Source organism: Thrips palmi, unplaced genomic scaffold (genome assembly GCF_012932325.1).
Source record: "Thrips palmi isolate BJ-2018 unplaced genomic scaffold, TpBJ-2018v1 HiC_scaffold_3, whole genome shotgun sequence".
Lineage (NCBI taxonomy): Eukaryota > Metazoa > Arthropoda > Insecta > Thysanoptera > Thripidae > Thrips > Thrips palmi.
The window spans coordinates 8,806,263-8,833,022 of NW_023144630.1; the positions used below are offsets into that span (position 1 = coordinate 8,806,263).

The 26,760-nt window shown below is 47.4% G+C and overlaps 2 protein-coding genes across 3 annotated transcripts; both read right to left on the reverse strand.

Annotated features, from left to right (window-relative positions):
- Positions 1–675: 675 nt before the first annotated feature.
- On the reverse strand, positions 676–4,714 carry LOC117648370. Its single transcript, XM_034390872.1, has one exon. The coding sequence runs from the start codon at positions 4,540–4,542 to the stop codon at positions 940–942; it is 3,603 nt and encodes a 1,200-aa protein (XP_034246763.1). The 5' UTR covers positions 4,543–4,714; the 3' UTR covers positions 676–939.
- LOC117648371 lies at positions 4,628–25,732 on the reverse strand. Of its 2 annotated transcripts, none has more exons than XM_034390874.1 (14): positions 25,650–25,732; positions 24,269–24,696; positions 23,433–23,773; positions 18,734–18,871; positions 14,662–14,783; positions 14,021–14,158; positions 13,046–13,168; positions 12,466–12,649; positions 11,501–11,737; positions 10,891–11,018; positions 10,260–10,400; positions 5,686–5,760; positions 5,213–5,598; positions 4,628–5,116 (listed from the first exon to the last, which is right to left on the reverse strand). In XM_034390874.1, the coding sequence occupies exons 1-14, from the start codon at positions 25,692–25,694 to the stop codon at positions 4,720–4,722; spliced, it is 2,883 nt and encodes a 960-aa protein (XP_034246765.1). In that variant the 5' UTR covers positions 25,695–25,732; the 3' UTR covers positions 4,628–4,719. The 2 variants fall into 2 exon arrangements, with proteins under 2 accessions (XP_034246765.1, XP_034246764.1); XM_034390873.1 differs by having other exon boundaries at positions 4,629–5,116; positions 23,424–23,773.
- Between the last annotated feature and the right edge of the window lie 1,028 nt (positions 25,733–26,760).

Consider the following 26,760-nt stretch of genomic DNA (forward strand, 5'->3'; position numbering starts at 1 on the left):
TAGCAAGACTGCGAGCTGGAAGCAGTGTCTCCGCCTTTATATACGGCTAACCTTGCGAGGAGTGGGGGAGGCTAAGGAAACGCCCTTCCCTCTCCACTTTGTACTACGTACCACGGTACCACGTACCACGGTACCGCGTACGAGGGTACATGGTGCCTTGGACCGCGGACGCGGGGGAAAGGGAACCCAACTCTGCTACGGTGGGGGAGACTCAGACAAGTTCTAACCTGCAGCGCGAATTCGCCCCCCCACCCTGCCTCGCTTGGCCACGACAAGTCTCAGCCTGTCGCAGGCGCAGCGGGCACCGACAAGTTTCAACCTGCAGCAAGGCTGGCCTCGAGTCAGTTTTTTTTCTTATTGGTGGGAGGAGGGGGGGGGGTATCGCGCCTGCCTTACTAGCGACAGGTCTCAGCCTGCTTGTGGAGAGAGGGGGAACACCGTCCACCTTCGAGAGCAGGGGTCTGTGACCCCTCGAAGGAAAGCAAGCTGTTTCAACCTGCAGATTTTTTTTTTTTGCCTCTGCTCGCCAACAAGTTTTAGCCGGTCGTCGGCGTTGGCAAAATGTTTCCGCTTCGCTGAGCAAGCTCATGAGCTCAGTAGGACTTGGTCTGTTCGACGCGATGCAGAAGTGTTAAATGGATGGAGGACAAGAAGTTCATTGCAACACATGATCACTTTTTTCAAAACTTTTTATTTTTAAGCAGACTATACATAACTGTAATACAAACACCATGAAGAAAACACACTAGAGTTGGGGAATACAGAGTTTTTGGTTTTCTTAATATTTAAATCAATATTTGGTTAGTAAAGGGTGCATAAAGTCGTTAGTAGCATTTTTTTTTAAATTTTTATTGGTAAGTAAACTTAATAGACATTCTTGTGATACAAAAAACAATTGTTAGTACTTATAAAGAGAATACATAGTTCCTTTCAAGAACATTAAAAACAAGGCATTCTAATGCGAGATGCGTCGCCCTTGAAGCCAAATGGAGTGCAGTGAATAAGATCATCCTCAAACTTACGCTTGTCGCAGTAGTTATTAACAGAAAGCTTTACCTGCTTCACTGTTTGAATGTTGTGTTTACCATCTGTTTTGAATGTTGTAAAGTGTACCCGATATGGAGAGGATTGTTTGTTAAACACAGCGTTAAAGTAGTGATCACGGGTAACCTGACTGCGAAGAGCGGATCTATGAATGCCTTTTCCAATTTTCTTTTCTGACTCTGATGTTTTAATGTAATACATTTTACTTTTGAGCCCAATAAACTCTGAAATTGTTTGACCCGCAACTTCATCCTTTAGCAAGCCAAGCTTAAGAGCATTACTTCGATCATACAACTCGTGGTTTGGGGAGAGGTTTGAAAAATCAAAAATATGTTTCGCCAGAGGCTTAAGCTCCTTAATTAGGTCATCAGACTCAATTAATAAAACGAAACAATCTGTATCCATGTACTGGAGTCTAGGGGGATTTTGAAAAGAGGGGCGGATGACTTTGTAGAACATAGAATACATAAAACATTTAGAAATCTCTAGGACCGTCGCGCCGCAGATAAACGGAACATCTAGGGTGACACTCGTCTGTTTCAGCTCGATTGCAACAAAATTTGGTTTGATAACCGTAAAGTCATAGAAACTCGGTTTAGAGGCATATCTCACAACAGATTTTTTTCCAACCGCTAGAACAACCCTTCTTCTTAACTCTTTCCTTTCCATCAACTTCCCGAAGAGAGAATTTAGAAGAAGTTTGAATAGAGACTTAGCAAAGGATGTTGTAGCCTTTTGACGCATGCCAGTGTTGAAGTCAATGTATGGGGATAGCCAGTTGTCTTGAGAAAATGAAATTCCTCGTTTGATTACAAATTTAATGCCTAATTCGGCGTAGCAGCGCAGTGTCAGGTAGTGCAGCACATATTTTTGTTTATCAGTTAAGTCCAAAATAAGTTTTTCCTGCATCTGAGCCGGCCTGTTCCAATGGTTTTGCTGATACGGTGAAAGGTCGTCAATATTAACTTTTTTCAGAACTGGAGCAGGGGGAAAATCAGACAAGTATTCATGAATTGCGGGGTCATCTGGCACTGTTAATTCAACTTCAAAAAAATATCCAGTTTTATCTAGGGGTGATAGTTGAAACACATCAATGTTATCCAGCTCCTCTGTCTCAAGCCACCTAAAATTGCCTGTTGGAAGGGCCCCTTTCTGCGCCAAAGCATACATCCCATTTGCATCCCATGCAGTTATATAGGTTGAGGGTTTTCCAGGGTCAAAGTCTGCCAGATCCTTATTGTTAGCCTTACTGTAACGGTGTGAACAAACCGTCATTCCGCCGCGAATAGCCCCGTTAACCATTAGAAGCATTTCTCTATCAGTTAAAAGCTCAACTTTGGCATTGCACATGAGCAGAGCGGCTTGCAAGGAAAAGCCGGGGAGGGAATAGAACGCCGTTGGCTCAATTTTGTAACAATCAAAAGCCATGGAGCGAAACGCTTCAAACACACAGCTTAGAAGAAGCACATCGCAAGCTAGATAGACGGCGGCATAGTCGCCCAGGTTTCGACATTTGAACACCTTGAAGACCTGACAAGCATGTTCGTAATCTTCAGGGCTTAATTCTTCTTGAGTGAGATCATTAAAAAATTCAGAGCGGGGCGGGAGGGTTTTGAGTGACAGGCGTTCGGAAGAGTCAAGGAATGAGTAGGGGAAAAAACCTTTTTTGCTCAGCAGCTGAATTTTGATCTCCCGCATCGGATCATCTTTAAAATGCTGATGGAGATAGCGAAGCTCAGATGAACTTAATCCTTTGGCTAGTGTGTCTAGGGATGAATTAAGAAAGCTCAGAGAGTCTAGGAAAGTCAAACACTTCCACGAAAAGCCAACATACTTCTCTTTAGTGCGTGGGATGACCATTATTCTGTCAGACTTATCTGCAACCTCGGCAAGACCCCCCATCAAAAGATGCGTATCATAACTAGCTGAAGAGTGAAAAATTACTGGTACTTTCTTGGTTTGTCTTATTTCAAGATTGTCCCTGTCACAAATAGTCGCCAAGTACCTTGATGTTTTATGATCGTGATGCGCCACTTTGAGAACAGTAGAATTGAAGCGCCTCCCACAAATTTCGCAATGAGTGGCCGCATAGTGTTTGAGTTTCTCTTCCTCTGTCATGTGAATCCCCCGCTCTTTCATTCTAGGGAGGAGAACTTTGCAGTAAAGTTCGTCAATTTCACGGAGAAACTCTGCAGCAACGTTAGCAAAACTGTCACGAAAGATTCTGGGGGAGCAGCGGCGAACAACTTGCCCGGTGTGGTCTAAGACAATATAGGCATAGGCGAAAGGTGTGTGATTCTGCAACGTGGTAGTACTGCTTTTACCCATGTCCGTATTTTCATCAAGCTGCGTTTTTGATAGAATGCATTCAAAGTCGCCGTAAATTGTAAACCATGGTTTTAGTCGTGCACTTGGCTTGGAAAATTGAAGAAATTTGTTGTGTTCTTTAGGCATGTTACAGACTTGAGGATTGTCAGGTGAGCAAAGTGAATCATGCGTGTTAAACACGTTTTCATTTCTAAAAGTTAAGAGACACTTTCGACAGACGAAGATACGCCTATTTGTTTGTTTGGCAGGGCGGAGAAGGCGAGAAAGATTATTTATCAGGCAGTAGTGAAATCCAGTCTTTTTGCGTTGCTTAAGGCCATCTGTAAGGAATGAGCCGGCTTCCTCACCGCCCCCCTCTTCAAAACTAGTGACATCGGTATCAAACAACATTTTCTCCAAATTTTGCCTTTCTCCCTTGTGAGGCAGAATGAGAAGGTCAACTGGTATAGACGCTTCTTTTTTTGAGACTCTAATGGGGTACAGCTTTGGAATCGAGCATCCATCCCTTTTAACAGTCGCAGAGTAGTACACATTCACCGAAATCTGGGGGTTTTGCGATTCAAATCGGTTTATTTGGTCAAGAGGCACTGGCAGGCTAATGTTAGTCATGTCTAGTAGATGCATATTCTTTTCTAATTGTTTGTAGGTTCGTCGGCTGTCATGTTTGTCAGGCTTGAGCAACTTAAAAAGCACATGAATAGGAAAGCAGTCGTTCTTGGCACAAACGATATTAGTAACGGATTTTGAATTTTTAACCCAAGAGGGGGCATCCCCCATACAGCCTCCAGAGAGAGGGCTGTACTGAACAACTTTGATAACAATTTTCAGAGTGCTGAAAATATGCCATCCGCTTCCATTTGTATTATAATCCCTCACTCTTTCAAGAGCGTCAGGAATAACAAAATCTAGGCTCTGCTCTATGTCTTTAAGATGAAGAACGGTCGAATAAGCCGGACCAAACCATGCAGCTACAAAATCAGACTCTCCATCAACCTCGCGATAAAAATTCACATTAATATCCAATTTATATTTAAACTGCTTTTTCGCTTTGAGTTCCTCCTGCAAAATTTTACTGATACTATCTCTATTGTGAATCAAAAAGTAGTCGGGGTCATCAATCATGTCTTCAGACTCAAGATCAAGTGTATGGACCGATATGGAGTTTTTCATTGAGTTCACAACACTCCACCCTCCACCTGCTTGCACAACTTCCAATCCAGAAGCTGCAATATGACATCTTACTACATGTTTTTTAAAACCTTGACTTGAGCTGTAAGTTTGAGCACAGCTGGGGCAACGCACTGATTTTCCCTCGTCAAACTCACTTGTCTGTTGGGCGTGTTGTAGTCACACACTCCAGTTGTCAAGTTCACCGTCAGTGTCATGTTCTGAGTCGACAACTTTGGTGCAAGTGGCAGGCTTCTTCTTTGCTTGAGTCTTCTTGGAGCTTGCATTTTCAGACGCGATGTCGCTGTCACTTTCACAGTCAAGAGTCACCGTGTAACCAACCTTTTTTCCTGATGGCTTTTTCTTTGGGGCGGCTTGCTGACGTTTCTTCCCCGATCCGGTAGGTGCAGTTTCGATAGGCGCGCCTTCAGACGCATTCTCGGTGTCGCTGTCACTGTCCAGAGACAATGTTTCAGTCACCTTCTTTGCTGCTGGTTTTCGCTTTGGGGGACTCTTGCGAGGCTTCTTAGCAGGTGGTGTAGTGGGGCTGGGCTCGGGCGACAACTCCCGTTTCTTCCTGCAAATTTTGACGCGAAAGCAGTTTGTGAGACAGGTGTGCTCATTTGGTCTAAACCATGCTTACAGTAAGGTAGGGAGAGTGAACGTTACTTACATTGCTGCAGCAACAGATGCTGAGATGATACTAGCCAGTGCCTGCGGGTCAAAAGCGGCGGGTAGCGGTGGAGCAGAGGGGGCAGCGGGGGCTGCGGCAGCTGCTTCGTTCGGCTCGGCCCGTACGAAGGGGACGTACGGCTCTGGGGTTGGCATCACGGCCTCTCTCTTAATCCTGGCGAGTTCTCTCTCAAACTTTTCCACCTTGTGCAGATTATAGACGCACGTTCCGCTCAGCACGCCCTCATAGACCAGCACTTGTTTGTGTGGGCCGTGTTTTTGAAGTGAGGCAATTTCATCGTCGGTCATGTTGTTGAATCTCCCTCCCGCAAAGAAATGCACTCTGTTCTTTTCCAGTAGCGAGTGGTCCACCATGTCAACGCGCACCTATAAAACAAAGACCGTATTGATCAGATCAGCAAAATAATGCAACCCTCCGCTTAACAATTTATCATTTTTTCTTATTTTACTTACCCGCATGCCAAACTTAGTGCTGACTTTCTGCACCCCTGTGAAGACGTAGGGGAAACCCAACTTTAGCTCTCCAGCCTTCAGGAAACGAGACACATCGTTCGAAATCCGGTTAAAAACCTCCATTTTTTCACCTGAAACATTTAAACTGTGTGAGTTTTCCGACAGTGCAGCTCGAAACACAGTGGGGGCCTGGCTGCCAGGAGAGGCGGGGCCAATGACGCAGGTGGAGACTGGTTTGCCCTCCTCCTGAGCAGGTAGCACCTATCACACACGCTCAGACCGGACTGACTCCCATAGCTATTTTTTCATTGGCGGGGCGCGCTGCGCCGGCCAGACGAAGACACGCGCACACACACACACACACACACACACACACACACAGGTGAGTAGTGAGCTCCGCCCGACTGCGGGGCGTGGTCGTCCGAGGAGGCGATATTGAGCCTATCACAAGCTTGTCTGTCTTCCATAACTAATTTTTTATTGGCTGCGCTGGACCGGGGGGGCAGTCTGTCCCTCACTCACACGCTCTCCACGACGTCAGCCATGCCCCCCTGCGTCGGCGCACGTCTGATGGAGCCGGCGAGCGAGCACAGGCACACACACGCACACAGCTGACTAGACACGTCCGCTCAGCTGAGACACTAGCGCACACACACACAGACACACACACACGCTCACAACACAGCGTCGCCGGCCCATGACCCGTCGTCGCGTGGCTGATGGAGTCGGCCGGCAGCGTGGGGGAGACCCACACACACACACAGACACATGCGGCTGGAGACGTCCGCTCGAGTGAGGCACTAGCGCACCCAAACACACACGCGACGATGCACAGCACTGATGGTTTTGCCTACCTTAGCTCTTCGGAGATTCGCGTTGGATCAGGGCACAGGGAGCTCCTTCTTGCTGGGCTGACGAGATGGTTGTGATACTGCAGTGAGGTCCGCGAGTGTTTTTATACCCACCTCTCCCCAATACCAACCCTCCCTCTCAGGCATGCAGATGCATGCCTGCATGCGGATGCATGCCTGCATGCGGGGACTGTTGCATCTCTCTCTCTCTCTCTCTCTCTCTCTCTCTCTCTCTCTCTCTCTCTCTCTCTCTCTCTCTCTCTCTCTCCGGCTGGCCCTCATTTGCCGGATGACAATTACCATAAATGAGACAGGGTCCACCAGGCGATGGGTCTGCCAGAAGCCGGTTTGCAACATTTGATAGCGACGTGCCTGCTAATTGCGCCCAGCATCGATTAAATCGATAAAATCTTCCATGTATCGCGTCCCCCGCCGCTGAGACTCTGTTGTTACCAATTACACACACACACACACACACCCGTCTTCTCGCTCCAGTCGCGCGCAGCAGCCCCGCTGCGGAGATCAGATTAATGCGACCAGTTGTGGGGCAGCGCGGCGGCACGAGGTGAGAGCTGCTTCCTTTGCGTCTGATAAGGTGAGAGGGGACGCCCTGGACTCTGCCCCGCGGGCAACACACACACGCACTCACACGCGCACAAGTCCCCAGCCTCCAGGCGGTGCTCGCCCGTGTCGGCGGCAGACTTTAATTTAAAAAAACTGCTACTTTGTAGGCTTGGGTGAGAGGGGAGGGGGAGGTGGAGCGGCGACGCGGAGGCCTAAGCGATGTCCGTGCTCGGCTCCTTTAAATTGGAAGCAGTATTGGTCAGGACATTGTCAGAGGAGCTTCACTCGCTTTTTGCTGTTTTTTCGCTGCCTCTCACCCCACACTAAGAAGATGCGGCTCGCACTGCATCAACGGTATGTTAAGTGAATTTTGCGGACTAGACATTTTGTTCTGGTACAGAACATTGCGCTAGCCGGCGACTACATTTTGCGTGTGTTTTGGTTTTTAGCCGAGCAATGACGCGGCGGCAGGCAAAGCTTGTCTCCTGCATCGAAAAATGCCGCGAGATGGCTGCTGTGACTGCCGCTCTGCAGGAGGAGCTGGTCGAGCAGCTCTACTCCTTTAAGCAGATGCTGGCGGAGGTCGAAGAAGATGCGAGGCTGCCTCTCGACCTCTGCGCACTCCGGGAAGTGACGCCTCCTCCGTCCTCGCCCTCCACCTCGCTGCAGACTGTGGTAACACCGCGGGTGCGGACCACTCGATCACCTATTTCCTCGATGGCCATCGCGGCTCGCGCCGGCCGGTCCGGTCAGCCGAGCCGAGCTGATACGCCAGAGAACTTCGTCGACGTTGCCCAGCCCGAGCCGCCAGCCCACCTAGCGGCTTCCAGCGCTGCGCCAGGCTGTCTGCAGTCCGCTCCATCCACGCCTTTCTCACTCCACACCGCGGGCTGCATGAGTCAGTCCGTTGCGTCAGAGGGGGCCTTCGACCTGGAGCGTCCCGCCCAGCCCGCGCTGCTAGCCCGTCCAGCTGTTTCAACGCAGACGGAGTCATCTGCGTCGTCTGTCGGGACGCAGACCGACGGAGTGCGGACCCGCAGAAGATTTTTTGGAGGACGCTACTACCCCAAGACCGGCTGGCGCGCTGTCACAGGTGAGAGTGAGTGCGCGGCCTTGACGTCCGCAGTGTCGGCGACGGTGGTGCCATCAATGCGCGCGGCGATGCAGTCGGCACTGCAAAGCTCTGAGCACGCTGTTTCGGCGACGCAGAGCTCCGAGCGCGCTGTTTCGCCGCCGACGCTGAGCACTGCCGCGTTTGAGGCCGCGCCGCTAAAACTTGAGCCGGTGGACAGCGAAGAGCCTGAAGCGACGACGCTGGACGAGCCGCCCCCTTCGCTCGCTAGCGGAGGCTGGCTTCCCGACGCGCCGGTCACAGTCAAGACTGAACCGCTCTCCGGCGAGCGATTGCACTTAAAGGAGTGTCGTGTGTTGCTCGTTAGAATAAAGGAGCCGAAAAATTATTTAGTATTTTTTCTTAAATTTCCTTCTTTTCTTTTCATAGACCTTTCCGGGCTAAGCAACTTGTTCAGTACACTCGGATCTTTGCGCCGCCACACTTTAAGATCCAGCTCATTTGTGGCGAAACGGAATTGAACTCGGGAGTATCTGGAGTATCAACAACAACAAGTTTAATGCCATTTCTCTGCAACTAGGTTGGGTCTTACAGTGTGGCGGCGCAAAGATTGGGTTATTGTACAAGAAGCTTAGCCCGGAAAGGTCTATTGCTGAGGCGCGACTCTGCGGAGCTCCAGCGAGCTGGTCTGGCCCGGGCAGCAAAGCGGGGGGCCTGTTTGCGGGGCACAAACACACACACACACACACACACACACACACACACACACACACGTCTCCAGCCTCCAGGAGACGCTTGCGGCGGCGACTTGAGTCATTAATTTGAAAACTGCTACTTTGTAACCCTCCTTGATGAGGTGAGAGGGGCGGAGTGGCGCGGCGAGGTGAAGTCGTGCCCGGCGAAGTGGGCGGGCCAGCAGAACCAGGTTTTTGGAGCGGGGTAATAAGCTGACGCTCGCGCGGGTGGGCTTCCGTCCTGCTTGGAGGTACACACACACACACACTCACACAGTCTCCAGCCTCCGGGAGTCAATCGCGGCGGCGCTGCCAGGCATCATTTTGATTACAGCTACTTTTTAGGCTGATAGAGGTGAGAGGGGAGTGGAGCGGCGGTGCGCCGAGGTGATGCCGCGGCGGCTCTGCGCGCCTGAGTCTGGTCCCGGGAGGGACACCCAAAACCAGTTAGGCTACGGCAGGCGACTCGGAGCTCCGACGAGCTGGCCGGGCCAGCAGAACCAGTTCCTGCAGTGGGCCAGTGAGGCTGCACTCACTCGCCCTCGCCTCATTGCCCTGCACTCGGCGACCAGTACACACTGGGGGGTTTTGCGAGGCGAGCAGTATGGCCCTGCAAAGGGCATATGCGACCAGCGCACACCTTTTCTCTCTACTACGTCAAGGCAGCACCAACGGTGGGGCTTTTCTCCAGAATAAGTTTTAAGAAATAAATTTTACAAATTTTAGCCAAGGATGAATTTGTGGGCGCTCTGAATGTCAAGGCAGCACCAACAATGAATATTTTCTCCACCATAAGTTTTAAGAAACAAACTTTACAAATTTTAGTTTTACAAGGAAGATTTCTTTCCCTTCTAAACTACTGAACTCAGATGCACAATTCTAGTAAATTCTATAGTGACCATAAAAATGAGTCTCCAGTAATTCTTTTTTAAATCGAACCAAAATTGCGGTCTGAATCTTACGAGAATGCAAATTTTAGACCTTACCATAAAATCTACAACAGAGGTCCAAACTCACCCTTTTTTTAAATTGTTCAATTTTTTACTCTCTACTTCGATTTCTACCCAGAAAGTAAAAAAAAACTTGTCAAAATAATGACAGAAACCGAAGTTATCAACCGAGTGTTCAACACGTGTGAGCCCCCTTACAAAAAGGTCAAGCTTCACATTCTCATTGTAATATGTAATCTATCAATGCTGCTGACCAAAAAAAAACATGAAAAGTCCCCGTCCTCATTGTACACTATTGCGCCTTTGTATCTCTACTGTGCCATATTTGACTTCTTAAAGTCAATGACAATTTGAACTCAGCGAGCAGAAGAATAACGAAGCAATGCCACGGGTGTACACTTACGCTGTAGTAGCGCTCTCGGTCGGGATCGTTCAGGCCCTCGTCCGCGGGACCGCTGTGGCCGTTTTCGGAGATCAGGATTGGTAAGTTGTTGTACCTGTTCTTGATCCAGTTGAGGGCGCCCCTGAGACCCCACGGGGCCGTCTGAAGCACAGTGCGTTATCAACCACCCGGCATACACTTCAATCCTTGTTCAGTATTCTGGGATTATGTAACGTCAGCTCATGTATGCTCGAATAATTTGTTATAACAACCTTTTTTTCTTTGTAAGGCTTAAAATGGTTTGTAAGTTTTCCACCACAGTGCAGTGGACCTGCGCAGGTGGCGAAAACTCTAGACGTGTTTCGAGCTCCAGAGTCGATACACAGCACTGCAAATCGGGTGGTAAGTTTGCTTGCCACAAATTTGGCAAGCAGTTTTGAATACCAAAAATTGGCAGAGTGTGTTGGTAGGGTCACACGTTCGGTTCGAGTCCCATTTAGTGCCGCTGGAGCTTGAAGCCCGTCTGGGATTTTAACCATCTCCACTTGTCCACTGGCCCACTGGGCAGCGATGCCAGGTCTTGGTTGGAAACCTTGGTATGAAAGGTTTATTCGCCACAACAAGGATGCGTCACTCAGGAAGCCATGCTTACGCGAGAGTAGCCCTTGGAGCTGACGTTGGTGTCGTTGGTGATGGAGGCGGAGGTGACAGCAGAGGTGGCGGTGCCCGCCGCTATGGTGGTGGTGCCGTAGTGGTTCACCCCGAGGAAGTCCACGGTCCCTGTCGGGCAGGACAAGGGGAAAACACTGTTGATCGCAGTTGAATTTCGATTAATTTCAGGCAAAAACTACTGAATCTTGAGAAAAATTTCGATAAATGAAAACAAAAATCAATGAATTTTAAATTTGTACCCTCGAAATGGTTGTACAGTGAAGATTCTTCTGACTGTGGTCAAAATGTTCCATATTATGGTGAAAATGTTCCATATTATGGCGGTGCAGCTGACTTCATAACATACCATGGAGAATCCACCGTACATTATAGATAGTTTGAGGAATTTTGTTCATATTATGGAGAAAATGTCCACCATAATGTGGTGTTGCAGCCTTTCACCATAAGACATTTACAGTGTAGTGAATTTTGGTGTACATATTTGGCTGGAGTTATTTTCCTCTCAGGGAGGGTAGGATGCCGCCACTCCAAATGTCTTATGAAGATATTTCAGGTAAAAATTAAAAAAAAAAAGATAGCCCACTATGTACCTGGGAGAATCCGCTTCTCTTCGGCGGTGAAGGTGGGCAGCCTGGACACCGTGAGCCCGTTGCCGAAGCTGTTCCTGTCAACGACCTCCCTCATGACGGCGGGGTAGTCGCCCACCGTGACCGGGTCGAAGAACCAGGCGTAAGAGAAGGTGTTGGCTCTCTCGGCAGCCTCCACATCTTCGGGATTGGTCGAAGCGGCTGCTTGGTACTCGAGATCAAGCGAGCTGCCGACTTGGCCTGCCAATGCGGTCGAACCGATGTTACTTTTTACAAATCGTTACTAAACACCTAACGTGTATTAGTACAATTTTGTACGTAGTCTCACATACAACTTCAAACATGTGAACTTATTCGTACAAAGTTGGTTCGCAAAATCACACAGTCGTGCGTAATTGGACACAATTTTGTACAAGAAGTACTTGTGTGCGAAACGTGTGGGAGACCACGTGTACTAAAATTGCACAAAGGAATTGAGCGTGTGAATGAACACTGCAAATGAAATAGTCTTGACCGATACCTCTTACACTCTCATTCCAGGAACGTGACATCACGTTGAAACAAACGTGACAAAATGTCACATTCGTTTGAATGTGAACAAGCTGGTTTTTGGCCAGTTGACACCCAAAGGAATGTAACACAGTGCTCTAAAGAACGTGACATTCTGTTACGTTCGTTTCAACGTGATGTCACGTTTCTGTAATGAGAGTGTACGAGATATTATTTAGCACCCAAACTTGGATGAGGATATTTTAGCACCCACATGTGGGCTAGGAAACTTTCCTCGCTTGGATAAAGAAGGTTGCAACTACTACTTATAAGCTAGATGCCAATGGAATAATCAATCCTCTCCCGGATTTGGGTATACTCAAACCTCATGAGGTGCACCCAAACCTTGAGTCTTGGTTATAAATCTTTGATTTCTCACTTCTCTGACTGTAAGTTTCTGACTCTTTTGGAAACTGTACCTTGTTGAGTCGCTCTGTAAGTGTCGTTGTACAGGTGGTAGGCCTTGGCGTGGGCCAGGATCTGGTTGTGAACGCAGCCGTATCCGCCAGTGCCCGTTAGGCCGAGGCCAGGAGCGAAATTGCTACCTTCGTAAGCGTTGTTGCAAAAGATGTTCGGCTCGTTCATGAGAATCCACGTCTTGACCTGCGCAGGGATGAGGCCAGGTGGCTTAGCTTTAGTAGTATGGCAAAAGCACCCCCACTGTACATGCAAATACTTAAATTAACTAATGAATGGGGCTCGGGCTCAGCGGGTACCCCACCGCTCTGTAAATACACTCAGCAGGGAACAATAACGTAGTTCAAATTCACATGAATTAAGATTGTCTTCAAATTGAATAAAGTTGTCCTTTATTTTGATGGAAGTGTCCTCATCTGAAATGCGAATTGTCTTTTGACTTGCAAAAGTCAATAAGGTTCATGGACATTTTGGACTGACCAAATTTTAGCGAGACTTTTAGATTTCACCATAACTGGGCAAGACTTTTTGTCTCTCCAGAATTTCACGCCAAGTATTTCCTTCAAATTTTCAAGGACTTACCCTATCGCCGAATGTCTTGAACGCGAAGTCGGCGAAGTCTACAAAGTGGTCCTGGATAGCTGCCGTCATCCAGCCACCTTCGTCTTGGTAGATTTGCGGAATGTCCCAGTGGTGGATAGTGATCTAGCAACCAGCGGGAGCGTTAGAAACATCGGTCAAACATTTTTACCGTACACTGTTATAAAAGGAAAAAGGTGTTCAAGGAAAAGGGTACGGCTAGACCGTACCTCACGGTGTACAGAACAACTGTACCCAAAAACCGTGGTTCTCATAAGAGCCCATGTTGTAAAAAACCGTACTCCGTACCCCAAAAGCCGTACTGGCTGAGGTACGGTGGTACCAGGCAAATTGTCTACCAGACTGTGCCTGTACCTTTTCCCGTCGATTTTTTCTACAGTGTATAAAACAGAGTTCTACTCAAAAGATTTTATCTAACCGTTACCGGAGAAGAAATGATCTCAATGGTCGTTTCTGAGTCAAGAAACGTATCTTAAACGCAAGTAAATACAGCTTCATTTTGGGACGGATGAGACAATAGAATATACGAAGTTCCACTCGGTTTCCCTTCAAGATGGTGCGAATGACACCGTGATCCGAGGGGGCAACCACTCCAGAAATCTTGTGTCCCCTTGGCGCTAGAAATCTCTGGGAAATCTGGAATCTTGCCCCATAAAGGCCAAAAACAAGCGAATTTTGAACAGAATATCGGTTAAAATCTTGCAAAATCCGATGAAATCTTCAGCCACAAGAAATCTTGTGTCTTCAAACATCCAATGTAGCAGCCCCCTCGTCATGGTCCTTTTTCATTTTTTGCTGTCCCTAATGTTTAAACTTAGAGAAATTTAGTCGTATTTAAGATAGCGTTCTTTGTTCAGAGAAGATTGGAAAACCCTTTTACGCCGTGATGGTGAAAAGAAAAAAATCACCATGAGCACTCTTTCAGTTTCTAGAGTTGTGTCGTTCGAGTAAACTCACCACAGGCTCGATATTATTGCTGATCAATGTGTTGATGAGGTTGTTGTAGTAGTCAACTCCGTCCTGGTTAGCGCCGTTGGCCTGACTGCCTCCAGGCAGCACCCTCGTCCATGCCAGGGAGAAGCGATACATGTCAACCTGCAGCAAACGCGGCAGTTGTCAGCGATGTTCCCGGGCCACAGTGGGCCAGAACACCGGTGGAGGTGGTCAAAATCCCGGACGGACTTGGAGCGCCAGAGTCGCCAATCAGTACTTGAACCGAACGTGTGACCCAATCAATGGATTCCTGGTTCGGATCCGAACAAGGAATCCACTGTCCGGTAAGGGAGAGTAAGGTACTTCCGGAACGTTTTTTTTTTTGTTTTCGCTCTTTGAGCTTGTACAACATGCTGCTTGGATTAAATGTTCTTACACGAGAGTAAAGTATAAACATTTACCTTCGAAATGATATACGTGAAAGCCAAATCTCATCAACGGTTAGGGACTCGAACCTCACCAAAAGATTGCTCCCCAAACGAATCCATTGGTTTGATCACACGTTCGGTTCGAGTCCCGTTTGACGAGCTCATGACGCGTCTGGAATTTTGGCCGCCTCCACCGGTCTTCTGGCCCACTGTGCAGTGGAGCCCCGCGGTACTCACGCCGAGGTCCACCAGCAGTTGGACGTCCTCCTGCCACTTGTGGTACGAGTCGTCCGCCACGTCGCCGTTGTCCATCCCCGGCCGGCTGTGGAAGAACACGTCCCAGATGCTGGGGGACTTGCCTGAAACACGCCGTTTTGTCCGAGGCGGCGTCAAAAATTTTGACGAAAAATATTTTGTTGTAACTACACTCTATATATGCACGGAAAAAAATTATTTCGCTAGATTAGCGAACATCTGTTTGCTAGAGCAAAATTTGCTGGAATGACAAACAAATTCGCTATTTGAGTGCATTTGGATCGTCGATGTAGCGAACTTCCGCTTGCTGTTCTACCGATAATTTATTACTTACTATCCAACGAACATTTTTGCTGGAGTAGCGAACATTATGCGCTAACTTTTGAATGCTGTTCGAGCGATCTCCTTTTCATTGCCATCCAACGAACATTTCTGCTGGACAAGCGAACAATATTCGCTACATTAGTTTCCTGTGTGTTCTCTAGATAGCAAGGCTTTCCAAGTCAAGAGAAGACCTCTGGCCTCTGCTCCTTAGGTCGCTTGGTGGTCTGGTGGCAAAGCCTCTGACTGCTAACAAAGAGTTCGAGGGTTCGATCCCGGGCAGAATTGGGCAAGGTTTACCACTGGTACCCTGATTACGAGATCGCCGACATTCCAGATCATCGGCCGATTGCCTTTTTGAAAGTTGTCAACAAACTTACGGTCATAATGTCAGCGAAAAGTGTTCGCTAACGTAACGAACATCCTGGCAGCAAACACAATTTCGCTGCTTTTTTTAGGAGATTTATTTGGCTGATTTAGCTTATATTTTTCGCTATTATAGTCAAAAATGTGCGCTGAAGTAGCGAATTTTCAGTAGCGAACAAAAGTTAGCCCGATCAGCGAAAATATTACTAGGTTCCCAAATGACGAACAAAATTTCGCTAGTTCAACGAAAATTTCGCTGGATCAGCGAAAATTTTTTTTTCCGTGTGAGGTGCCCAGAAACTGGGCGCCTTTGTCGCCCGCCCCACTTTTTAGTGTGCCAAATGTCGCCCACACGGAAAAAAAAGATTTCGCTAATCTAGCGAATTTTTTGCTATTTCAGCGAATTTTTGTCACCTGCTAATGGCGCAAAGAATTTGTTTGCTATTACAGCGAAAATTTTTCACCTACATTTTGTTTGCTGGGATAGGTAACAATTTTCGCTGATATAATGACCATGATTTCGTAGTCTTGTCACAAAAAGATGGTAGGAAGACGATTTAGAGCGGTCTTCTACCCTCAACCAGGATACAATTATCTTCTCTCGCCCACTCCGAGCTGGAATCGAACCTTCAACTTACAGGTTCTGAGATTCGTGCTGTACCCCCAGACCACCAAGACATACTGTGGGAATAGGCTAGAGTCCTCCTCTTGGCTTAGAAAGCCCCACAAGGTACAAAACACGCATGAATCCAATGTTGGCGAACACTTTTAGCATATCTAGCAAACATGTTCGTTGCGTTAGTAAGGAAAAACTTATCGGTAGAACAGCGAACAAGAGTTCGCTACATCAGAGTCCTAAATGCCCTGAAATAGCGAATTTGCTCGTTATTCCAGCGAATTTTCCTTCAGCAAACAGATGTTCGCTAAAATAGCGAAATATTTTTTTTCCGTGCAGTTTCTGGGCACCTTTGTAGCCCAGTCTCGGGGGTGGACAAACCATTAAGGAACCTGCCTTCACCCATGGCTCAGCAGCGACTAAGGTGCCAGTGCCCAGGATCTGGGCACCTTTGTCGCTCAGGAACTAGACACCTGTGCATGCTCTACCATGGGAGAGGGCCGGTTACTGTATGATTTGTCCACCCTGAGACTAGGCGACAAAGGTGCCCAGAAACTGGGCGACATTTGGCACCCTAAAAAGTGGGGCGGGCGACAAAGGCGCCCAGTTTCTGGGCACCCCACATTTAGAGTGTAAGCAACACATTTATTGCTAATTTTTTTTCTAACGACAAGATTTGGTTTCGAACGAACAGTTAGTTGAACCATCGTCGTATTGGAACCGAAGGATAATTTTCCAACGACAAACTTGTAATAACATATTAACAAGGCACCTTCAAAACCCAGTCGTTGACGAACAACAAATGCTGTTAGTCAAAAAAGATTTTGCAATGTTTGTAGCAAATATTGATTGAGTACTTTTGTTGCTGAATTTCCGTTTTATGGTTCCACTTTTAATAATAGTATCGCCAACAAGCGGCCTTACCGAAAAATCTTGCCTTCAGAACGGCGATACAAAAAGTGTCGCCAAAATTCGGCAATACTGACGAGTATCTAGCCATGAACAAAGAACTATTCGCCTTGATTCGTTCAAATTTTATTGCCCAATCTTGGCAATACTTCAAAGTATCGCCAAATTTTGGCTATACTTTTGTGTATCGCCGTTTTGAAGGCAAGATTTTTCGGTAAGGCCTTTTTTTGGCGATACTCAATTTTGTCGCCAAAAAAGGTACTGAAAGTATCAGATTTGGGTTTAGAGTGGACACGGCCGTCTGATGAGGGTGGCACATTCGTTTGAACTTGAGTCTATGTGGTGAAACGAATTTGACCTAGGGTCAGTTGGGGTAATTGTGGGACATGTGGTAAAAATGGGACAGCTGATTCTCAGTCAAGAATCGAGATTTTAGAACTTGTGCCGTGGCAAATGTTATTTCCTGAATAAAAACATCACATTTGGTATGTCATGCGTTCAAAAATGTCAAACCTTGACTAAGAATCTGCTGTCCCATTTTTACCCCGAGTCCCATAATTACCTCAACTGGCCCTACTAGCCAAACGAACGGGACAAAACTCGCATCCTAACGGCTATGATGGGACGTTAGTTGAAGAACACTCTTAAAACCTTACGAAGTATTTTGAGCATACATATAACAAACTAAAATACTTTGTTATACGAAGAAATAGTTCGTAAATTACGAAGTATTTTCTTTGTAAGCTTACGTATGCTCAAAATACTTTGTTATACAAACTACTTTTCTTTGTAAGGCCCAAAGTAGTTTGTAAGGTTTTCTCAGTGAACACTCTAAATGTCTTACGAAGAAATTTTCCATAATACGAAGAAAATGGCGCAAGCATAATACGAAGGTGGTTTTTCTTCGTATTACGAAGGTTTTTCTTTGTATCTTACGATGAAAAAGCTAAAAAGATTCGTATTACGAAGGAATATTGCTTCGTATTATGCTTGCGCCGAATTCACTGTAACATACGAATAACATAGGTCAAATTTCATTGTAAGACATTTAGTGTGAACAGTGGAGTCTCCGCCAAGCACTGTGGCAAAAAGCTACGGAAAATTCTGTAAACAGCTTGTAGTAATTCTCCGTAGCCCCCTTATCAATACTCTCCGTAGGCTCTTACAGTATTTTCCGTAGGACAGCACAGTATTCTCCGTAGGACCTTACGGTGATCTCCGTAGGACTAAACAGTCTTCCAGGCAAGGGGTCCCCAACCGAGCCGGCGAGCGTGCACTGACTTAAAGTCAAAACTGACTTTTTTGACTTTTTAGTGACTTTTTGATTGTTTTTTGACTTTTTTATGACTTTTTTGAGTATCTTTTCTGACTTTTTGCGACTGTCTTGCCTTGGAACTATTTTCACCTTCACACGTTTTAATGACTTTTTGACTTTTAAATGACTTTTTGACCTTTAAATGACTTTTTTGACTTAAAAAGTTACTTTTCCACCAGCGTTCATTGAAATTTGGCATTTTTAAATGCTGTTTCGTGACTTTTTGGATACTTTATAGTGGTTTTTCTGTTACTTTTTGACTTTTGTGACTTTCTGACTTTTTTGACTTTTAGTGACTTTTTTAATGACTTTTTCACCCGTGTACACCGATTTTCGCCGGTTGGGGACCCCTTGCTTCCAGGTCCTACGGAGAAGACTGTGCGGACTTACAGAGAATACTGTACGGCCCTACGGAGAAGACTGTAAGAGCCTACGGAGAATATTGATAAGAGGGCTACGGAGAATCCTGGCAAAAAAATTAATAGAATTTTCCGTACCTTTTTGCCTCAGTGAGTCTCTGAACTTACCGCTCACGTTCCAGGCCCCCTCGATCTGGTAGGCCGCCGTGGCCGTGCCGATCTTCAGGTCGGCGGGGAGTTGGTACAGACTCTCCGGCACCGAGTCGCTCGGCGCGTACGTGTCGTGCCCACTGTCGTCGGGCTGATCTGCGTTGGAAGCAAAAGGGGCAACATGAAAACTCCACACTGTTAGAAATTAGCTCCGAAGTTTTATGGAGAAAAACCACCCTATAATCACGTTCATGGAGACTCCATTCATTTTCCATCTTTTTTCGGAGAGATTTTCTCAGGACTTAAACAGATGTTCTTCGGAGCATTCCTTGGGTCCAGATGGGAGGTAAAATGCATGTCTTTTCTCAGATATGTTAACACTAGAACCGCGGAGGGGGTCAATTTGACCCCTTTTAATTTTCGTCTTAAATTTATCTGACTTATTTTTTTCTTTTCGGATTTGGGGCTTTTTGACTTTTTATAAATACCAGAAAAGAACATTTGAGTGAAATTTCGGCGCTGTCGTGCCATTTTTGTGGGCGTAAAACAACAATATACCTAGAACCGCGGCAGGGGTCATTTTGACCCCTGTGTTGTTTGCACTCAGGAAGTTCGAATTTTGGCAATAAAAAAGCGTCACAAGCGTCAATTTTATTGGTGAATCATTTGGGAGTGCTATGGTCTGCCCTGGGAGACCTGACTTGGCCAACGGCATAGGCGACCCGCCGAGCAAACGCCTAAATGTATGCAAGATGCGTGTGTTCTGCGTAAGGTATCTGTAGAATAAAAAAATCTCATTCAACGAACGTTAATGAAAGCAGATGATACTCGTTAGGTTTTCTTCGAGGTAGTAGTTCGGGCTTTTTTATAACTGTGTATGAAATAAATAGATAGCCCAATAATATTCATGGACCTAAGCGAGCTGGCCAATGTCGGTGCGAGCCGAGCTGTGGCTTGCACATTGTTTGGACATTGTTGCTGTTCTGTGCGCGCTGTACCCGGGGACAGGGGATTGTTGGCCGGTGCCGCTCGCGCTGTACCCGCGAGGTATTGTCGATGTTTCGCGCAGACTGCCTGCCATGCGACACTCACGATCCCGCCCGGCAGCCACCACCCTAATATTATTGTATTATTGTTAGGATACCGCTTGGTTTCCGGACTCAGCAGTAAAAGCACGCTGACACCTCTAGGTGTCTAATAGTTTTAGATACATTTCAAGTGTAGGTTTCAAGGTATCATCTGGTAAAAAATCTACGTCACTTTGTACCCATCCCCACACTGAATAACAGGAAAAGTTGCGATATACATCGGCAACTTTGGCCCGTCCCGTACATTGAGGAATGTACTAATTTCGCCTATTTTTAATCCGGACGGGACCTGAACCTGAGTCTGGGGTCAAATTAGATGTTTTTATATCAGCATAAAATAGATCAGCACCCTCATACACATCAACAACAATGCAAAAACCCGAGTAAAAATAATGTTCTAAATGTACCCCACTAGGATTTGAACCCGGGTTCAAACCTCTCCGATTCGCTCGAAACTGGCACCATTGGTTTTGTCTCGTCGCCCCGATTCCAAAAATTTCCCTTCATGCTCTTCTAGCTGTATCCGTTGACGAAATCCTCCTCGACCTAAGGTAGACCATGATGCACCTGCAGCAGCGCCCCCGGGGCTCAGATCGGATTTGCTGTCAGCGGGCGGTTCTAAAGGGTCACCCAAGGAGGCTGCATATCAAATTTGGTCAAGATCGGACCATGGGAAGTCCTCAGACGGACGAACGATCGGACGGACGCACAGCATGGATCATACTCCGTCCCTCCGTCATTTTTTTAACAAAAAAATACACGGGACGGGCCAAAAATGGTAGTAAAGGAGCAAAACAGGTTATTCGTGCCATGCGGGTTGCCTACCTTTGGCCTTTTCAGGCCCTATATAATTCAAAATATCATTGTCGATCTCAGATACATCATTTTACATCGTTAAGGGCCCATAACATAAGCAAAATATAAAAAATGCGGGCAGAAAAAAGGGGGGTCAAAATGACCCCTTCCGCGGTTCTAGGTATACGAAAAAGTCAGCGGTTCTAGTGTTAAAGAGGGCTTCGCTGAAGCATTCTTTAGTCTGAAATGGTCAAAGAAGGGACAATCTCCTTCGAGCTCATTTGACTTTTATCCTGTAGCTTTCCCTGGATATTGTGAAAACTGAGGTAAACAAGTAGGGGTTTACCTTTCCCTCATTTTTTAACTGGTCGCAAATCTTGTTTCGTGTTCTCGTGATAGTGAAGCATGCATTTTTGTTCAAAATTCCGAAACTTTCCGGAGAAAGCCCAGAATTTGCATTTATGGAGACCTCCATGCAGAAGTTTCGGAAAAACTCTATGATTTTTCATTTTTTTTTCGGAATTTTCTAACAGTGCACTATAAAATGTGATCGGAATTTTACCATACAGTGGTCTAGCAAAATTCCTTTACATGTATAGGAAATACTGACTGATATTCCGATACATGCATAGGAATTTTCCGAATCGTATGGATCTTTTGCTACACGGACCGAAAATGCCACCGCGCAGTGGGCCAGAAGACGCCGAAATTTCAGACGAGCGATTCTCACGTTTCGGGGACGTTTTGACGTTTCTGATTTGCCGAAAGTTAGAAACAACCAATTACGTTTTCCTAATTTCAGGGTTCCAGGATGAAACTAGAGTTGTAGCAATGGTATGTACGGTAAAGGCTACATTCCTAAAACCACGAGCCCTCAGGTATGTTTTAAAGAATGTTTTTATCACGGAAATAACAATGTCACGGAAGATAGAAAGTTCGGAGAGCAATCCGGTACCGTACAGGGGGGGATTTTCCTCTCTACGCTTGAAGAGAGGCGTGCCATTATTACTATGCACAGTGGGCCAGAAAAGGTGGGGGCGGCCAAAACTCCAGACGCGTTTTGAGCTCTAGAGTCGCTAAATGGGACTCGAACCGAATGTGTGACCCCACCAATTGATTGCTCTACAAACGAGGAATCCATTGGTGGGGTCACACGTTCGGTTCCAGTCCCATTTTGCGACTCTGGAGCTCAAAACGCGTGTAGAGTTTTGACCGCCTCCGCCGGTCTTCTGGCCCACTGTGGTATGCCTTTGGCAGGTGGGTCCACCTTCTGATGCGGCGTCACAGACGCTCTGTGCGAAAAATAGACATCCTCAGCGAAAACAACACTACAAGAAAGAACCATGGCTTTGGCTTCATAGGCATTTTACCTCGGGGCCACCACCGCTACGCCATTGTTCACTCTGGAATTTGAACGCGCTGTTTGTGCTGATAAGACAGATGAGATGTCTGAATCCTCGACGAGATATTTTAGGCACGCCCGGCGCTGGGGCGCGAAGTCTGGCTCGCGTCGGCACGTGAGATTTAAATGCTGTGTACGCGCCGCCCCGGTTGTTTTGAAGTGCTTTGGTCCCCGCGATAGCGTCAGCCTTCACTCAGGATGAAAGAGTCACGACCATGACTAACATTTTGGGCGAGGAATTCTTCATCACCCACCAAATTTGAGTGAGGAAGGTTTCAACACCAAAATTCAAAAGCAATGATTTTTTTGGGGGGAATTGGGTCACGTGGGGTTGCGAATTGTCGGCTCTGAGGTCGGGAAAATTTTTGGCAGCCTTTTTGGTGTCGCGAGCCGGAAAAGGTTGGGAACCTATGGTAGCCCTGTACTTTTTCCTCAGCGCAGCTGAAAAAAACAGTCGCGAAGCAGTGCAATGTCAGACTAAACTGCATTGAGTACCGTCAATTTTTACCGTCGATTCATTCTGTCAAGATCCTGCCGAATTTCCTCCGTAATTCTACACTGGCAAACAGCTACGAGTAATGCTGTTAACAGCATGTGGTAATTCTCCGTGGCCCTCTTGTCAATATTCTCCGTAGGACCTTATAGGACTTTGCAGTCTTCTGCGTAGGACCTCACAGTGTTCCCGTAGTCTTCCTGAAAACTGTAAGGTCCTACGGAGAAGACAGTGCGGTTCTACGGATAATATTGATAAGAGGGCTACGGAGAATTACAAGCTGTATGTTCTTTAAAAATGCTCTTTAAAAATGTTCTTTAAAAAAGGAAAAGTACGTGGTTGCACAAATTACTTGCATAAGTACTGACAAAATGAGCAGAAAGTCAATAACGTGCTGAGAGTGTTGGTGCACACTAGCGAAACAAAGGCATTAAAATTATGCCCTTTAAGGGTAAACGGTTTACGCCCTTAAAGGGCATAAATCGTTAATGCCTTTTGAAAGGGCATTAAAATTGATCCAGGAAGCGGAAGAAGGGGTTAAGTCGAGTTGATTCAGTGACCTCTTATCAGTCTATCAAGTAAACATGAGCGAAAATTTGGTCCAAAAATAAGTGTGGTGAGACAAGTCACATCCTCTTGCATCTATTTTTAGATGACATTCCCCACCTGTTCTCCCACCTGCAAGGTTTAGGCCTTGAAAAAGTGCACGGATTCAACTCGACTTAACCCCTTCTTCCGCTTCGTGGATCAATTTTGCTTGAGATTCCTGTACCATATACGCTTTTCCCAAGGGCATAAAACGATTTATGCCCTTGGGAAGGGTGTAAAAGAGTGTTTATGCCCTAAAGGGCGTAATTTTTATGCCTTTGTTTTACCAGTGAGCCTTTCACCGTAAGACATTTACAGTGTGTGTAGCGAATGTGCACTGACCGCTGCTGCCGCTGCTGCCGGTGCTGACGCAGCGCTCCGAGCAGGCGTCGAAGGTGGTGCCGGCGGGGCAGGTGCCGGGGATGGGGTCGGTGAAGGTGTTGGTGGCCGTCTGGATGCACTCGAAGTACCTGTCCGGGCTGGACTCGTCGGGGAGGCGGCCCTCGCGCAGGCACGCCAGGGCGCAGTCCCCGTCCGCCGTGATGGCGTGGTTGGCGCCGCAGTCCGCCACGTAGGCGTGCGCGGCGTTGTTGTCGGTGCACACGAAGTACACGCTGTGCTCGCTGCTCCACTGCTGGTAGGTGCCCACGTTGTTGTTGTTGCAGGTCACCGTGTTGCACGTGGCCTGGGACCTGTGCACAGTGGGCCAGGAGACCGGCGCAGGCCGTCAAAATCCCGGACGCGTTTTGAGCTCCAGAGTCGCTAAGCGGGACTCGAACCGAACGTGTGACCCCATCAATGGATTGCTCTCCGAACGAGGAATCCATTGATGCATGCACTACCAATCCAAGTCTCACACTTGTAGGTGTGGGACATTTTGTCTCACGCTTGCAAGTGTGAGACATCGATGTCTCGCACTTGCAGGCGTGGGGTGGGACCCGTGGCATAAAACCACAGAGCTAGCATAGGCAGCAAGTGTGTGACCTGAAAGTTACGAAGGCAGCTGCACCACCATAATATAGAGAATTTTCACCATAATTTAGAGAATCTTCACCATGGGACTTTTAGACTGTAACAAGCTGCTTTTCTTTGTAAGGCCTTAAATAGTTCGTAAGGTTTTCTCAGTGTGGGGTCACACACCACGGGTAAGTAACAAGATATATTGAGTGAAAAAAACTCGGACGCACTTGGGCACGCATAGAGCCTTCTCGTAGCTGAAGACCGTGTTGGAGTACGGCGTGCAGTCGTACGCGTAGGCCTGGTTGTTGGCGCACAGGTAGTACTTCTTGCAGTCGGAGGGCGACGGGAAGTAGCCGTCGCCGTTGCACGTGAAGGTCGTGTCGGCGGCGGGCTCCGCGCTGCAGTTGTCGGGCAAGGCGGCCACGCACGCGCCGTTGGAGCAGTACGGCGTGGTGCCGGAGCACGCGGTGGTCGTGAGCGGGCGGTACACTGCGCCGAGCCGCGTGCACGTCAGCAGCGTGGTGCAGTCGGTGCAGCGGGCGAGCTGGCTCTGGCAGTCCTGCGTGGCGTCGGCCGCGGCACCCAGGCTGGCGCCCAGCAGCGGGTGCGCCTTGGGCTTCAGCGTTCGCGGGGCAGTGCCGGCGACACCTACGACCTGCAGGGCAACAAGGCCGTCAAGATGGATTTACCACCATACCAGCGCATAGTGGACCTGAAGACCGGTGGAGGTGGTCAAAACCCCGGGGGTGTTTTAAGCTCCAGAGTCGTTAAAACGGGACTCAAATCGAACGCGTGACACCAATGGATTGCTCTCCGAATGAGAAATACTAGGAAAATTGTTTGTGGCATCCGAAAAATGCATCTATGTTTAGAAAACTTTCAAATTACGATTAGTTTTCTACTTGGATGTACTTTCGTCACATTCTTTGATAGTTTCAATCCGACAAAGCGACGAAAGTAGACTTAAGTGACTTGCACGCTAAATTTTACTCCATTTTGCCTCCTTTCAGTAGTTGAAGTATCGACAAGGCAAATCATTGTTTTACTGTACTTGCGTTGTGCATAGTTGAGAAAAACATGACACGTATTGTACGAAATTCTTTAAATCAATCAATCATAAGCGCACTTATGACGTTGAAAGAAATTGACATTTGAACGAAAAGAAACTTACGTCAGACTTCACTAGTCATTATCTCCTAGAGCAAACCAGGGAAATGCAATTTTGAATATTGGAAAAGGTTCGTCTTAGCAAGAGGGTTCCAACCGCGCTAGGAACTCGTTTTGCACTTACGTCACTTTGTTGTAATGCCTCAGACTTTACACGAGCAGGGTTGTTAACGTTGACTTCAATGAAACTGCGCACATTTTTTAAAAATAAAAGTCAAAATTAACGTTAACACGGCGTCAAAGTTAACGTTAATTTTGACTTTTCACCCTCCTGTGGCCCACGGCATCACAAGTTTCATCGGACTGAAATTTTTTCAAGAATATTTGAACCTTTGAGAGTCGATTCCAACCAACAAATAAACACAGAAATGAAATTTTGTGTTTTTAATAAATTGTTTAAAAAAAAATGTGCGAAACGAGTGATAGTTGAAACCGACTTACCGCCACGGCGGCCGCGGCGAGCAGGAGCACCAAGGTGGTGGCCATGTCGAGTCGCGCAAGGATCCCACTGCCACGTGTCGGCACGCGACCGCACGCCTTTTATACCCCCGTTATCACTCTATTTTGCTTTAAGTTCGGCATGACGAGACTTTGTGCCCGCCCTGGGCAAACAGTCCCTTTGTATTCTGTTTGACGAAGGATTCCCGGCAGCCGTCACAACCTGCACTGTTTTCAAAGACGCCCTTGAACAGTGAACAGCGACGACGTTATGTAACGTGCACTCTAATTATCTTACGGTGAAATTGGAGCGATCATACTAAGAAGCAATATTTCTCCATAATGGGAATCTTGTTACCATTTCCATTGTAAAATACACTGCAAATCCAAGTGTAGGACAGGTCAGGTCGACACTTAAAGGCGTATACCAGTTTGTCCTACGCTTGCAAGTGTCGACCAGTGTGTCCGACGCTTTGAAGTGTCGACCACACAGTGTCCGATGCCTGCAAGTGTCGACCACAGCATGTCCGACGGCTGAAGTGTGGGGCCACAAGTTTAAAGTGTGTACTTTAAAGTGTGTACTCATTCAAGTACACACTTCTAGGTGCGTGCTTAGGCAAGTACACACCTCGAAGTGCACTCACCTAGAAGTGTGTACTGAGTACACACATGCATACACGGTTGACATCTTGGACAAGCTTGTGTAAGCTCGCGGCGACCATACTAGAAATCTGGACTGGCCGCATCGAGCCCAAATCTTGAGTTTTGGCCACCTCCGAGCTCCCCAAGCGAGGAATCCATTGGCGTGGGGTCACACGTTCGGTTTGAGTCCCATTTAGCGACTCTACATCGTCGGGGGCTTGAAACGACGGCAAACGATCATCTGAGGGCTAGCGGTATAACGTGTCACCCCAGTAAGGACGACCACGTCTCGTTTTGCAGTGCAGGCGAGCATGTGTCGGGCCCTAAACGGCATACGATCATGTGTGGTCTAGCCCGTAATGGTAATGGTACTACGACACGAGTGAGCGGCCGCCGTTCGGCCAATTCGGCCTCTGGTGCGCGTTGGGTGGCCTACCCTCCCGGCGCTCGGCTCACTCAAGCGGGCGGCGGC